Source organism: Monoraphidium neglectum (assembly GCF_000611645.1).
Source record: "Monoraphidium neglectum strain SAG 48.87 unplaced genomic scaffold scaffold00633, whole genome shotgun sequence".
Taxonomy (NCBI): Eukaryota; Viridiplantae; Chlorophyta; class Chlorophyceae; order Sphaeropleales; family Selenastraceae; genus Monoraphidium; species Monoraphidium neglectum.
In genome coordinates this window covers 3,211-17,612 of record NW_014012995.1, presented here as the reverse complement: position 1 = coordinate 17,612, position 14,402 = coordinate 3,211, and the positions used below count along the sequence as shown (strand labels likewise).

The 14,402-nt window shown below is 64.8% G+C and overlaps 3 protein-coding genes across 3 annotated transcripts; all 3 read right to left on the bottom strand.

The window, feature by feature from the left end:
- Window positions 1-2: 2 nt before the first annotated feature.
- Window positions 3-6,423, bottom strand: MNEG_4529 (Pentatricopeptide repeat-containing protein; the record flags this gene model as incomplete). Its single annotated transcript, XM_014046996.1, has 15 exons — window positions 3-374; window positions 598-723; window positions 994-1,176; window positions 1,448-1,849; window positions 2,167-2,365; window positions 2,631-2,765; window positions 3,154-3,392; window positions 3,801-3,944; window positions 4,188-4,332; window positions 4,493-4,625; window positions 4,889-4,985; window positions 5,193-5,276; window positions 5,579-5,669; window positions 5,833-6,008; window positions 6,220-6,423. 15 exons carry the CDS (start codon window positions 6,421-6,423, stop codon window positions 3-5), a joined length of 2,730 nt encoding a protein of 909 aa, XP_013902450.1.
- Window positions 6,424-8,913: 2,490 nt separating this feature from the next.
- Window positions 8,914-12,280, bottom strand: MNEG_4528 (Methyltransferase type 11; the record flags this gene model as incomplete). The annotated part of the gene is made up of 10 exons (XM_014046995.1): window positions 8,914-8,970; window positions 9,203-9,274; window positions 9,494-9,588; window positions 9,833-9,908; window positions 10,224-10,353; window positions 10,621-10,709; window positions 11,024-11,179; window positions 11,468-11,571; window positions 11,805-11,892; window positions 12,137-12,280. 10 exons carry the CDS (start codon window positions 12,278-12,280, stop codon window positions 8,914-8,916), a joined length of 1,011 nt encoding a protein of 336 aa, XP_013902449.1.
- A 1,281-nt stretch (window positions 12,281-13,561) lies between these two features.
- On the bottom strand, window positions 13,562-14,162 carry MNEG_4527 (hypothetical protein; the record flags this gene model as incomplete). The annotated part of the gene is made up of 3 exons (XM_014046994.1): window positions 13,562-13,627; window positions 13,823-14,021; window positions 14,146-14,162. 3 exons carry the CDS (start codon window positions 14,160-14,162, stop codon window positions 13,562-13,564), a joined length of 282 nt encoding a protein of 93 aa, XP_013902448.1.
- Between the last annotated feature and the right edge of the window lie 240 nt (window positions 14,163-14,402).

The window sequence follows — 14,402 nt, the reverse complement described above, 5'->3', positions numbered from 1 at the left end:
GCTCACGCCCCGTCACGCCCAGGACCGGCCGTCGGGCCCCCCGCCTCGGCGGCTGCCCCGCCACCGGCCCCCGCCCCGCCGCCGGCGCGGCCCCTGCCGCCGCCGCCGCCGCTGACGGGGGAGGACGGCGCCCCGAGCGCGCCCGGCGCCCCGGCCGGCGCCCTCGCTAGGCGCTGCGCACCGCGGATCGCGGCCGCGAGCTCCGGCGTGCAGCCGTCGCTGTAGCCTGTCAGCGCGCTCAGCGCGGTCGGCCAGTAGGGCAGGCGGCCCAGCTGCATGCGCGCCACGTACACGGCGGCGGCCGCGGTGATGGAGGGGCGGTAGTTCAAGAATTCGGGGTCCTCCAGGGCGGCGCAGACGATCTGCCGTGCGCGCTGCGGTGTGGGTCGTCGGTTTTGGGCGGCCGGTGCGAGGCGGCAGCATGGCGAGTGTTGGCACGCGGGAAACGGGTCGAGTCAGGTGGGAAGAAGGGGGTGTGGAATCGCACGCCAAGCGGCAGAGCGCGCTCTCCAAAGCAGGCAGCAGAGCGGACCCGGCCAGGCCGTGACAGGCATGGGCAAGAGCTGCGCGCAGCCGGGCGGTGGGTTAAAGGCGCACCTCCCCGCCGTGACCGTCATGTGTGTCTAGGCGCGCGGGCTCCGGCCCGGCAAGCCGGTCGCAGTAGAGGGTGAGGCAGCGCAGCGCCGAGATGGCCTCCAGATCGCCATAGGGGAAATCGGGGCTCTGTTGGGGCAAAACAGAGAGTTCGAGCGGATGAGGGTTGAGTCAGGGGTGCGGCTGCTGATTGTGGCCTTCTTGAAGGGAGGGACTGAGTGTGTGCTAGCTTGGGAGACTGGCAGGGGGGCCCAGTTTGACGGCAGCTGGCGTGAGGCACAACTGTCCGAGGGAGAACCCCATGGAGCGTGCGAAGCGCGGGGGTGACGAGACACCCAGTGTGGAGCAAATTGCAGGGGTCGGGCAGCGGGACACCGCCAGGCTGCCGCGCGCACCCACCTGGAGCGCCGCCCTCACCACCGCCTCCGCCTGGACAAGCGCCCCTTCCTCCACTCCCGCCGCCTCGGCCACCTGGGCCGCGGTGGGGGCGTGGGCCTTGGACGTGCGGCTGCCGTCCGAGGTTGTGGACGCGACGAGGTAGAGGCACGCGGCCGTCAAGGCAGGGAACCCAGGACCCTCGAGCTGCGACCAGTGAAGAGGAAGAGGGGCACACTGGCGTTTGAGCATGCAGGGCTTCTCGAGCCTGATGGTTACTGAGCGGACACACACGCGCAGAAGATGACAGACTCATGTCGGCTGGCACGTGGTTGTTAGAGCTTGAACATAGCTGGAAACCCTTGGACAAACATCCTGCTTGAACACACATATGCGAACACACACACACACACTTACCCACCCACCCACACACACACACACACACACACACACACACTGCCCGCCCGCTAGCACGCACCGGCGCCCCCGTGCTGGCCGCGCGGTCCAGTAGCAGCACCGCGTCGTGCGCCGCCCCCGCCTCCGCCCCCGCCGCCCGAGCCGCCGCCGCCGCGCCCCGCGCGACCCCCGGCCGCGCTGCAAGGTAGCCCGGCCCCATGCGCTGCACGCTGAGGCAGCGCGTCTTCTCGAAGTGCGCAACGGCGGCGAACGCGTCGCGGCTGCGGCCCTCGGCCGCGCGCTCGCGCGAAATCTGTACCAGATCCTCCCCGGCCTCCGCCTCGGACGCCGCGACGGCGTCGTCGGCGCCGTCGAAATCTGGGCAGGCGCTCGCGGCGGCGGCGGCGGCGGAAGCATGGGCGCCGGGGGGCGCGGCGGGGAGGGGGGCGGGTGCGTACTTGTCGACCGCGTGGCGCACGTTTTCCTGGGAGTGGCGGAGAGAGAATGCGCCCGTGCGAGGGAATGTGCGTGTGTGTATGTGTGCATGTGTGGGATAGTGAGAGGAAATGTGTGTGTGTGTGGGGGGGGAGGCGGGATTTGGGTGGCTGGTTGGGTGTGGGTGTGTTGTAGGAAGCACAGGTCGGGAAGCTTCGGCCCGCACCAGACCCAAGCCCTTGGGGACAACTGTTTGGCTGTGTCGTGGCGCTATGCATGTGAGTGCGCGCGCCACGTACGTCGTGCCAGCCCTGGTGCACTTTGCGATATTCAAACCAGTCTCACAGACACCCCACGCCATCGCACCTGCAAGACCCACGCCGCCACCGCCGGCCCCGACGCCTCGAGCCTTGTCCAGGTGCCAGGCGCCCCCGCACCCCTGGCCTGCCCGCCGCCGCCGCCGCCGCCCCCTTCAGCGCGGCTGGGGCTGCCGCCGGCGCTGCTGCTGCCGCTCGCTCCGCTCGATGGCGCCGGCAGGCCGTCGCCCGACGTCGGCGCGAACGGGCTGCAGGGACGAAATTGAAAACGACGCGTAGGGTACAGTCCCAGCATTTCTTGAGGCATAGGAACGGTCTACACCCGGCACTAGGGCCCCACCCACGAGTGCCTGAGCAGACACTGCCTGAGCAGACATTGCCTGAAAAGACATTGCGTTAGCACTGCACGCGCTGCGCCCCAGAAACGAGCGCGACACTTAGAAGCAGCAATCACGCTCGACGCCCCGCTCGCAGGCACCGCCCAGGCGCCGAAACAGGAAGCCTGGGCCGCACCTGCCGTAGCTCCGCAGCAGTGCGTACACGCTGTCGCGCAGGGCGGACGCCGCGGCGTCGCGCTGGCGCGGGCGGCCGAGGGAGATGCTGAGGGCCGCGGGCAGCGCCGCGGCGCCGCCTGCCTCGGCCAGGGCCCTGCGGCAGTGAAGAAGAGGCGCGCGCGCGCGCGTGTCAGGTGGGATGACGTCGTTGAGGCGGGCGTCGCCGTCATGCATAGCGCCAGGGGGTGCGGCGTGCTGCTGTCGTGCGGCTGCCTGGCAGCTGGCAGCTGGCCTCGGGCGCCGCTGGCATGCGCCGATGGATTGATTGCTGGAGCCTCAGATCCCTGGACATGCCACACGTGCGCCCACGTTTGCACATGCACAATCACACTCACATTCACGCGCGCGCACGCGCGTGCACACACACACACACACACACACACACACACACACACACACACACACACACACACACACACACACACACACACACACTCAGGCACGCGCGCATCCTACTCCCGCCCCCGACACCGCCAGCCCACCCGAGATCCGCCAGCCAGCAGTGCAGCGCCAGCAGCGCCATCCCCGGGCTCAGCTGCTGCAGCGGCAGCTCGCACTTCTGTCCGGACGGGCCCGGCGGCCTCTTGAAGTGCCCCTGCCTGGCCGCCTGCCTGAACAGGCGCGCGGCCTTGGCCTGCGCCCAGGCGACGCCGGTGTCCCAGAGGGTGTCCAGCAGGGCGCTGTAGAGTATCGCGTCAGGCACACAGCCCTTGTCCTGCATCTGCAGGTGTCCAAGGTCGGGGCCGCGGCAGCGTGTTTGCAGGGGTGTGCGTAAAGGCTCCCTCAAGCTTTGAGCCGTGCATGCCACAGGTAATCAAAGAGCTGGCGGCGCAAGGCGCTGCAAAAAGGACCCGCGCGGGATCGTGCGTCGCCACATCATCTCAGCGTGCACAGGGCACGCCCGCATCCCTTATCAACAGGAGCGGACTCCCCATCATACTTCCCATCTGAGGCTGTTTGCGCCTAACCTTTCACTTTTATAGGACCGCTGCGACTCAACGCACTCATAGAATGCCACCAGTACCCCCCCAGTCCCGTTGGCCTCAAAAGCCACCAGACCCGATGTCCCACCGCCCTTCGCTGGCATCCACAACATCGCGTCACGCTGTGCGTAGCACTGCGCACTCACCAGCCTGAAGGCCTCAAGGGCGCGCAGCCACTCGCCGCCGCGCTCAAACGCTGAGATGAGGGCGGTGTACGTGACCACGTCCGGCCGGAAGCCGCTGCGCTGCATCTGCGAGAAGATCTCCGACGCCTGCCGCCACTGGGCGCCCTGCAGCAAGAAGGTTTGGGGCCACCGGGAGGGGTGGGCTCGCAGATGCAGTCAGCCCGCCCCCGAACACTCCGATGAAGACACCATGGGTTGAAGCCTTGCCCGCTGCCCTGCCCAGCCAAAGGGCACGGTGGACGCGGATGCGCAACAACAATCACTGAAAAAAACGTTCAGTGGTCAGGTTGTATGCTTCCAGGCAACTGCAGCTGATGGATTGCAGGTACGTGGACAGCCGGCACCCACCTGGCCGCAGGCTGTGATGATGCTGTTGAAGGTGATGACGTTCGGGGGGCAGCCCTCGGCCTGCATCCTCTCGAACAGGTCGAGCGCGGCCTGCCACTGCCCCGCCTTCTCGCAGGCGCTAATGAGCGCACTGTAGGTGATCACGCTGCGTTGCGGCGTCCATGCGGGTTGGTTTGCTTCAGGTCGATCTTCTTAGGTTGAAGCAGCATGCAGATTATGGACTTGGCCCTCGACACCTGCATACAGCTCCTCAGACAGGCCTGCCCACCCCTTTCACAACGCTGTGTAATTCGGCAACCTTTCACCTGCGCTCGCAGCCGCGGCTGACCATCTCGCTGAACGTCTCCATCACGCGGTCCAGGCTGCCGGCGCGGCTGTGGGCGCTGATCAGGGCGTTGTACGTGGTCGTGTTGGGGGTGTGGCCGGCAGCCAGCATACCTGCGGGGTTTTGCGGGGGATTGGTGGAGCCGTCCCCCAAGAAATATCAAGGAGTATCACGACAGCTTGCTGCAGCAGTGTCTGACGGCCGAATGGGGCAGCAGCATTGCAGGTTGCCACAGGGCAGCATTGATCAGCGTGGGATGCGGGCGGCTCTTCCTCGAGTACACGTGGCAGAGCGACCCGAGCGAAGAGCGGTTGCCAATGCTTGGAAAGAGGATAGCATGGAGCAACAGGCAACGCAGCACGCGTCCGCTGCTCACTGTTGTAAACGCCGAGGGCCTCCTGCCACTGCCCGCTGGCGTTGCAGGCGATCATGAGGGTGTTGTACGTGCGCGTCACAGGCTTGATGCCCTCCGCCTGCAGGTGACCGCAGTGCACAAAATGTTAGTTCGTTTGGGGCAGAAGCAAGGGGTCGGGCGAGTGCGGCGATCCAGGCAGGACGTGGCACCCATGGAGAGTTGCGCTGAGAGGATCAGTCGAGTCTCGCAAGGGGCAGGCGCCTCCCGTGGTGCGGCCGTCCGTGGCCCTGGCTTGTCCCCCTCTTTAACGCAATTCAAGCCGCACCTCCATCTGCCGCAGCGCGGCCAGCGCCTCAGCCCACTGGCCAGTCTTTCCATATAAGTCAATCAGCGTGTTGAACGTCACGACCTGGTGAAATGTACATCACACATGTTGTGTGTGTGTGTGTGTGTGTGTGTGTGTGTGTGTGTATGTGTAGCGCGGGACACGTTGCAATGTGTGTGTATGTGTAAATGTTTCGCCTAGTACAATCCAACGCAACTCACTACCAAGTTGCACCAAAGACTGCAAGCATGCACCAGTCAACTGCTGAATCCACCTCCGAGCCCAAAGCACGTTCGCGCGGGTGTCATTGGGGACGGCAGCGAAGCGGCTGCCAGTGCCCAAGCCCGCATTGCTGCGGCGCTGTGCGCGCTCGGGACCCCGCTCACATTGGGGGTGCAGCCCTCCGCCTGCATGGTCCTATAGACGCTCAGCGCCTGCTGCAGCTGGCCGCACTTGATGCAAACATTCATCAGCGCGCTGAGCGGCGGATGCACCGGTTGTGTATAGGCAGGGGCGATGGGCGTGAGAGCGGCGGCGCACAGACCGCCGTCGGTGAGCCCATTGAAATGTCCCTTGTGCGTTTGCTGTGTGGCATCGACACACACGCAAAAGGCAGGCTCGCGCCCAGCAAAACTCGCACCTGTACGTGTGCACATTCCTCTGGATGCCGCGCGCCCGCATCTCCTCCACCAGCCCCATCGCGCGCGCCAGCTCCTGGCCATCTACGCACATCGCCACCATGCCGGTGAAGGTGTACACGTCGCACAGCCGTGCCAGCGGGTCAGCGGGCGGCAGCGCGCAGAGCCAGTCGAACACCTGGCGGGGGTGGGCGCCGGCAGGCGGTGGCGGCACAAGAACCAGAGCAGCAGGGCTGAAGTTGACGGCCTGCCACGCTGGGGCCCCCAGATGGCTGGGGTCGTGGATGGTCGTGCCTAAGCCTCTAGCCTCTGACCACTCAGGGCCAAGGTCAGGCGAGCATGCGGTGCGGCAGCGCCCGCGCCGCTGCAATACATTGTCGCCCACGCACCTCCCGCGCGGCTGCGCCGCCAGCCTGCCCACGGGACAGCTCCTTGAGCGCGGCCGCCACGCCGCGGCTGTCCATGACGGCGAGCGCCTGCGCCAGCGCCCGGCCGTCCAGAGGCCCGCCGGCCGGCGTGCGGCGCACGCATGACAGCAGCGCGTCGACGGCGGGGTCGGCGGCGTTTCCGGCTGCGGTGGGAGCACGAGACATCGAACATCGTGTTTGCAAAGTCGGCGCTGCAATTGTGAGTCGGCGAAGCCGTGTAAGAGCACAGTAAGACCACAGCACTTACAGATGCCACTCACCTAGGGCGCGCAAGCGAGGGCAGGCACAATCGTTGCTGCCTTGGCCCCAAGCTGGCACGGCGCTTGCCCAGTACATGGAAGCTACGGGCAGCACCACACACCTTGAACCCTCGCCCAACGCACCTGCCGCAGGCTTCGACCTCCGCCCGTGTCCATGGATCCCCGGTGCGCTGCTGCTGCCTCTGCCCCCACGGCTGCGCCCCCTGGTCCCGCCCCCAGCCCCTCTGCCGCTTGCTCCCGGCTGCGGCTCCGCGCTGCTGATGGGCCCAAACGGTGTGGGCGGGGTGCGCGCATACGCGCCACCGTACGGCTGCTGCTGGGGGCCCGGCCGCGCGGCTTGCGGCAGCTGGCCCATCAGGGTGGATGGCCATGCAGGAGGGGCTGTGACGGGCATGACTGGCGCTGAGTACGCGTAGCCGTTGACGGGTGCCTGGGCCAGGCTACCGTAACCATGGTGCTCTTGGTGGTGCTGCAGGTGCGGCTGCCGGGCGTAATGAACGAGCTGCTGCTGGTACAGGGGGGGCGGTTGGAAGTGGCCCACATACAACTGCCCGCCCGGCCCATGCGGGCTGCCGCGCTGCGTGTGCGGCCGCTGCTGGCGAATTTCAGGCTGGGGGTTTTGGGATGCATACACGGTCGCGGCAGCGTTGGCCGCAGCAGCTCCGCCATCTACACCTGCAGCGGCCGCCGCAGCGGCAGCGGCGATCCGATAAACATGCGGCGCGCCTCCGCCGCGCTGCTCTGGTGCCTGCTGCTGCGAGATATCAGGGTTACCCCAAGACTGCTGATTGCTGTCGGTCTGAGGCCACATCTACCCTTTTTGGGAGGGGCGTTTGTCACAGACGGGGATGTCAGGACTGTGGCCCGCCCTCGAAACGGCAGAGGGTGAGCCTAACAAGTCTTCTAGCTCTACTGCGGTTACTTCCTTTCGTCGGCACTGTACGTAACTCGTAGCCTTGTTGCGCACGCGGGCCCACTCACGAGACTGCTCCACTTGGGCCACTCGACACGGGTGACACGCCTCCAAAAAGATTATCAGGTGCTCTTGGGCTTGAATTGATGACAGACAGCCTGCTGGTCCTGCTCGACATGTGAGCCGTGATCGGTTGCGCCCATCACGGTGGTCCCAGAGTCGTGTTTTTAGGCAAGCGCATGTAAGTTTCAATGGCTGTGTCTGTCGCGCTGTGACTGGTTGGTGGTCCAGGAAAGCGTCAGACCATCGATGCCATGAGGTCCGTTTACTAACGAATGCAGCGCCAAGTGTATCGTGAGTGCACGCATCCACACCAGGTGAAACATCCCTATGACACTGAGTATTGATCGGACGAGCATGGTAGGCAACCTTGTGCGCGAATACAAGGCACAGGTTGGCATGGGGTGCCACCGCAAGGCACACGGGACAGGCAGGCTTGTGACACCTGCACTACCGCATGTAGACACACTGCAGTGGCAAGTCCTGGCGGCCCAGCAACGCCACGCTGATTGGACTAGCTTTATTGCAAGCACCCAGCATGTTTGCTATCCGCCGAGTGCGAAGCTGCATGGAGCAGCCAGCTGCGAGTTGGTGCATGTGGACATTGCTGGCATGGTCAGGACCGACCATCTTATTCGCGGGCCCTACGGCTCCCGCAAAAAAGCTGTGACAAGGTTCAGACAGGAGGTGGGAGCGCCCCATCTTGTCAAATGAACCAACAATATCCTGGGTCTAAACACCACAAAGGCCTAAAAACTGTCCTGCGCTGCTTTTGCACACGTTGCTGTCATCGTGTTGATGCCTTGCGTTGTTCTGGGACCCAAGCCCGAACTGGCCGCGTGCCCATCCCCTTGCCAGAAGCTTGTAAGGCTGCTTTCCAATAGCACTAAGAAAATGCAGGTGACGACAGAGCAAGATGAGACACCTGAATAATCCCCACCGTTTTGTGTGCAACCCCACCTTTCAGCAGCCCGCCTCACCCGTGCCAGGGTCTGGGCGGGTCAGCTTTCGTTTGGCGTCACCCCAACTCTCTGGTCACGACGTGATTCAGGCACTGATGACACTAAGCTGATGCCCACAACAAGGCCGCTGCCTCGGCGCACTTGCAAGTGTGTGTGCTCAAGCTACTCCATGCCATGTTTTACAATCTGCCCGGTCACAAGTTCACGGGTCCCGAATGGCAAAGCCAGCGGTGCGCAGGTCAGCACGAAGAGAGGGTGCATTGCAAGGTCGTTTTTGAACAGCCGACCAGTGCTTGCAGGATGCAGGCCGGCATAATGTGACGGTTGGCACGGAGCCTCTGCGTCGCTGTGCTGCGGAGGGTTGCGCCTGCGTTGCCTGCTGCAGCCCACAGAGGCTGCCGCGGCCCGAGGGAATTCCCTTCGAATGCGAGCCAGCGGTTTCACACCGATTGCACATTGTTCATTCAGGCTTCTTGGCTGTGATCAGCACGAACTTGACAAGGCCCATCCTGAAGCCCTGCAGTGCCCATGGACACATTTTGGTGGGAGGGTGAGTGAGGCGGGAGGGTCGGCGGTTGGGCCGGGACTGGAAGGGTTGACAAGCGGGCATGTTATCATGTCGCCCCGCCGTCGGACATGCGCATCAGGGGGCCGCTGCTCCTTCGCAAGAGGTGCGTCACAACACTCTTGCGAGCCGCGATGCCGATGGGTGGCCGCCCATGGCGCCGCTACACGGCGCCACAGCGCACCTGCGCCATCAGGGGCATCACAAGCGCCCCCTTGATGGTCGTCCAGCCGGCCTTGAACAGTCCAGCAATCCCCTGCAGTGGCCACGCGGCAGGGGGTGGACTGGGTGGCTGCTGCATGCCCCTTGGGGGCCAACCAACGGCCCATCTGGCAGGGAAATGGCGGGCGCCGCCGCTGCAGCAGGACCGAACCGGCTTCCGCCAGCACAAAGCGCGAATCCCGCGCATCCTGCACCGGTGTCCAGCCGCCCGGGTGCGGTGCTCGCACGTGCATGCGCGCCGCCGCGGCCGCACCTTTGTGGTGAGGGCGCTGCGGATGACCTCCGTCCAGAAGGGCGCCACCTCGTTGGACCAGTCGGCTGTCTTCACGTCAACCAGCCCCTCCGCCTCTACGGGCCGCCGAATTATGGAAAGGACGGATGTGAATGATGTACACGTAGGATGACATCAAGCCAGGCAGGCTGGCAGGACACGCGGGCGTGCAGGCGACGGTTTCGGCTCGAAGCATCGGTGCAGACCCCAACGCAGTCGCGATGGCAACAGGCGCGCGCTCGTGCGCCCACACGGCTTCCATCCACCAGCAACCAGGCGCCGCGGTCGCACGGGGCGCGCAAGGGAGACGCAGGCGCCCACCGAACAGGCGCTGGTAGTCGGCGATGCTGCACCAGGCGGGCAGGTAGTATGCCTCGCAGATGCGGTCCAGCAGGGACTGCGGGGGGGGGGGGCGTGGCCCGATCATAGGGGGGCGGTGGAGGGTGGCCCGTCCGCAGAGGGTGCAGGGCCATCCCTCTAGGGGTGAGTAGCCCACGTTCTGGGCGCTGACGCTGCCCATGGCGACCTGCCTACCCAGGTGGTTTGCCCTAACGCAGCCGCCCAGAAGCAGACGCAGCACGCTGCCTGTCATGATCTTGCCGGGCCACAACCCGACGAGACCCCAGCCGGCCCCCCGACACACCCCTGCTGCCCATCTTACAAGATGATTCATTCGCCCCGTCACACACTACCCTGCCCCCTTTGCCCCAACCAGCAGGGCCCCCACCAGCTCCTCGGCGTTGAGCCGCTCCTCCCCGGGCTGCAGGACGCGGTGGCACCAGGTGACAATGATGACGCGGCCGCCGGGGGCACAGACGCGCGCCAGCTCCCGCACGAATTGCCTGGCAGGATTCAAGGTGGCGCGAGGGTCGGCGCGCGGGGTGGCGGCGGCCGGGCGGGCGCGTTCAAGTGGGGGAGGCCAGCCGACAGGCGCAAAAAGCTGGTGCCCGAGTAGGTGAGCCTTGCCTGTGCGCGCATGAGGCCAGTTAATGCGCCAGCCCACCAAGTGCATCTGGGCAATCAAAGGGCTGCATGCCGCGCCGCGGTCGGGGCGGCACAGGGTACCAGCAGCACTTGGCAGCACGGGGATGCTGCAGGGGAAGGCTCACGGCTTGTTGGGCATGTGCTCTCCGCTCTCGAGCGACCAGACCAGGTCGAAGCTGCCGTCGTCAAAGGGCTGGTGCAGGGCGTCCGCGACCTGCAGGGCGCATGTCAGGTTAATGGTGCGTGGATTGTGGGAGAGCACGCGCGCACCGTCATTAGGTGTGTGTGTGTGTGTGTTTCTGTGTCTGTAATCGCAAGGGAGCGCGCGCGCATGGGATGTCGCCGAAGGTTAATTGCGCCCACACACCCAGATAGCTTGGCCAATGCAGCAGCAACAGCCGCACGACGCACCACCCGGCCGCCGGGACGCTGAGGCGTGCCCGGCAGACTGTATCTGTAGCAGGGCCAGCCCACCACTGCGCCCGCGAGCCCGCCAAAATCAGGCCCCGCTCCGCGCAGTGGACCCACCTGGAAGGAGCACTTGTCCCCAAGGCCCGCCTTTTCGCTGATCGCGTTGGCGCGCGCCGCCTGCACGGGGCTGAGCGTGATGCCCTTTGCCGTGCAGCCATACTTCCGGGCTATGTGGCGGCTGCTGCCGCCGATGCCGCAGCCGACGTCCACCATCTGCGCGCGGCCAGAGCGCAGGATGCGGCTTGAGACGCGCCTGCAACTTTGATGCGCGACCCTGGTGAGCATCGTCCACACGAGGTTACCACAGCTCTCTGCCGTCCGATCAGACCCACACGCTTGCACACACACACACACACACACACACGCACACATACACACACACACACACACACACATACCGCCCAACACTTGCGATTTGCAGTTGCCCCAGAGCTAGGCCCCCGGCCCCCCTCTGTGGCCTTGCCACACTGGTCACAAACACCCCTCTCCTGCCGCACCCACCGTCTTGGGTGGCGTGTCCACGCCGGCCCAAGAAAGCGTCTCCTCTATCATATCAATCTGCGCCTGCTGGTTGGACTTGGGAGCGCCGCCAGCCGGATAGTAGCCTGCAGCGTGGCGTTTGGGAGGGGAGCCGCGGAGGCGCGACCATGATGGCAGTGCGGCGTGCCTGGGCATGCCTGCCTAGTCATGGTGTGCTTATCACTAAATACAGGCACTTCCCGTATCGCAGGACCATTGCTCTGATTTTCCCTCCAGGACGCCGATCGGCGCTACCCGGAGCTAGCGAGAGCGGCCGCCGTTGATGCGCGACCGCTGCCGCTGCCACGCCCAGGCTCACCGTGGTGCATGTGCTCCCCCCAGACCTCCTCCCACAGCCCAGAGCTCTCATCGTAGAACGTGGCGATGCCCTTCTTCAGGTCATCGATCTGAGGGTCGCGTGGGCGCAGGGGCGCTGCTGTTCGGGCAGGCCCCCGGCACAGCTTCGGGGAGGGTTCACCAGAGCCGCATTGAATGATCGCCCGCTGCACCCAAGGCGCCCGCTGCAGGCGCCACGCAAGCAGTTCACCAGCGTCCTGGGGTACGCTGACGGCACATGGGGAGCTGTGTATAGCCGGCACTGAGGGCTGCGTCCTCGACATGCATCACACGCTGCAGTCGCAGCGCGCATACCTGGCCGCTGGTGGTGATCGGCTTGACAATGGCGTCCAGCAGCGAGACACGCGGCACAACCAGGCGCCTAGCAGCCACAGAGGCTGTACGAGAACCCGCTGTGCCACGCTGCAGCGACGTCCTCGCAGGAGGTCTAAACGCCATAGCTCTTGCTGAGCTGCTGCAGAACTACTGGGTTAAAAATTGCAAAGTTTTGTTTTGTTCTGACGTGTGATCACACGGCCATGGTGCACATCACTATGCAGCTCTGTTGTAACCAGTGACCGGTGCGCGGGCACTCCGATCATTTGTGTGGTTCAACAGAGACAGGATGTGTTACGACAAGAAGGAGGGGAGGGTGGTGAGATGACAGGGGCAACAGCAAACCAGGTGTGCTTCCGCGTGGCGGAGTGGTTGGATTCATGGATGAAGGCGAACAGCAGTGAAGGGCACTGGGTTATCAGGTGCGTGCAGCAGGGTGCGGTGGGCGCACGTACAGCGGTGGGGAGGGGGTTGCGACAGGGTCCAAGACAGCAAGAATAGGGGTCAACAGTCAAACATTGGTCGCAACAGCTGAGTGGGTGACGCGTGGGCCTGGGGAACTGTCTCACCGGTCATTGCTGCGCAGGGACACCTCACCCACAGGACCAAAACATGAGAAGCCCATGACGTCACAGGGGCCCACGCTGGTCCAAGCGGCTTGTTCTGTGCCCTGCGAAAGGCGTTGCGTCATTGCTGGCACCGCTGCCTGACTGGGTCTGACACAAGTCCTGGCATCTGACACCCCCACACCCCGGCTTCACCGCGGCCGCCAACACTCCCCTGTGCCCTCTGTGCAAGTGCTCCGTGGTACAGTTACGATGCAGATGTATGAAAGCTGACATCGCAGGTGGCAATGCCAATATACAGCAAGCCATGGGGTTTTTGCCCCGCTCGCACCCATCGAACTCTGCAGCTGCGGCGGATAACGTTTGCCGCAGGGAGGCAACAGCAAAACTGTACGCGATTTGCGCGCCATATGTGGATCAAGCCCGGCTCGGCGTGGCACGCAGCGGCAAAGCGCAGGTGAGGTGTAAGAATGGGAGGGGCGCAACGTGTGTGTTTTTGTGCGCTCGAACGATTCATGCCTCCCATGTGTCATCATGTCGGCTTGTGCACTGGATGATTTTCAGCACAGCTGTTTTCGCAGTAAATAAACACAACTACATGCGCCGTCGCCGCATGTGCGGCGATCTGGCGTGCAAAAAATTCAGCCCAGTGGACGACGTCACCGGCACATTGACAGCCGCGCGAGCCGAGCGCCCTTGCGTCGTGCGAGGGCACGGTGTGTCTCTACGAGGAGGCGGCCAGCAGGCAGGTGTCGGGCCAGGGCACCTCAACACACCGCATGCTTGGCTTCGGCGGCCAGCCGCCTGCAGCCAGCTACCTGACTAGGTGTGAGCCCTTTCACATCATAGACTCGTCGAAGCCCGAGGGGGTCGCAGATGACGTTGAGGCGTGCTTCGCCATCGCCTGAGAGGGGCAAGGGGGTGCAAGTATAGAGGTGGGTAGCGGCGGCAGGCAACCGGGGTTTACAGGGTGCGAGGCGGCCCTGAGGCGGGCCGTCAGAGCGCTGGTGGCCCTGGCAGGGCTTCTAGGGCATCATGCCTGCTGAGGCTTCTGCATGGAGCCGGATCATCATCGCGGGGCTGATAAGGCGGTGCGCACCTGCCACGTGGAGTACGCCGCTGCACGCGCCTTGCGACTCTCCTCCTTGCTGGCGCCGCTAGCCTTGCTGGCGGCGCCGCTGCTGCTCGACGCCTGCGGCGCCTTCCCCGCGGCGCGCTTGTGCTTAGGCTGTGCCACGGCGTTGACCTGGACCACGCGGGCGCGGCTTGCGCCGGCGGCGGGGCGGGTGGCGGTCGTCCTGCAAATAGAAGCAGAGAGCGATCGTTGCCAGCAAGCCCGTTGCGCCGCTCGCGAGCGAAGACGCTCAGGCCTCCACGGCTGGTCTCGTAATGTGAACAGACAGCGACTACACAAGCCCGTACCTGGCAGCAGCGAGCATCCTGGCGAGGCAACTGAGCAACTGCGGTGAGGCTGATCTGGCAAGTGGCCGGGAGCCTCAAGGCGTTGCCAGCTAAGTTCAAAGTATCGACGAAGGTGTTGGAGAACTAGTCAAAGCGAGCTGGCGAGGGAGATCGCGGGGACGTCCGCAGGTTTTCCGACATGAGCTGCAGTTGTTTTCGTGTGCCGGGAAAAGTGTAAAGTCACGGCTCCCTGCAATACTTGATATGCCCACGCACAG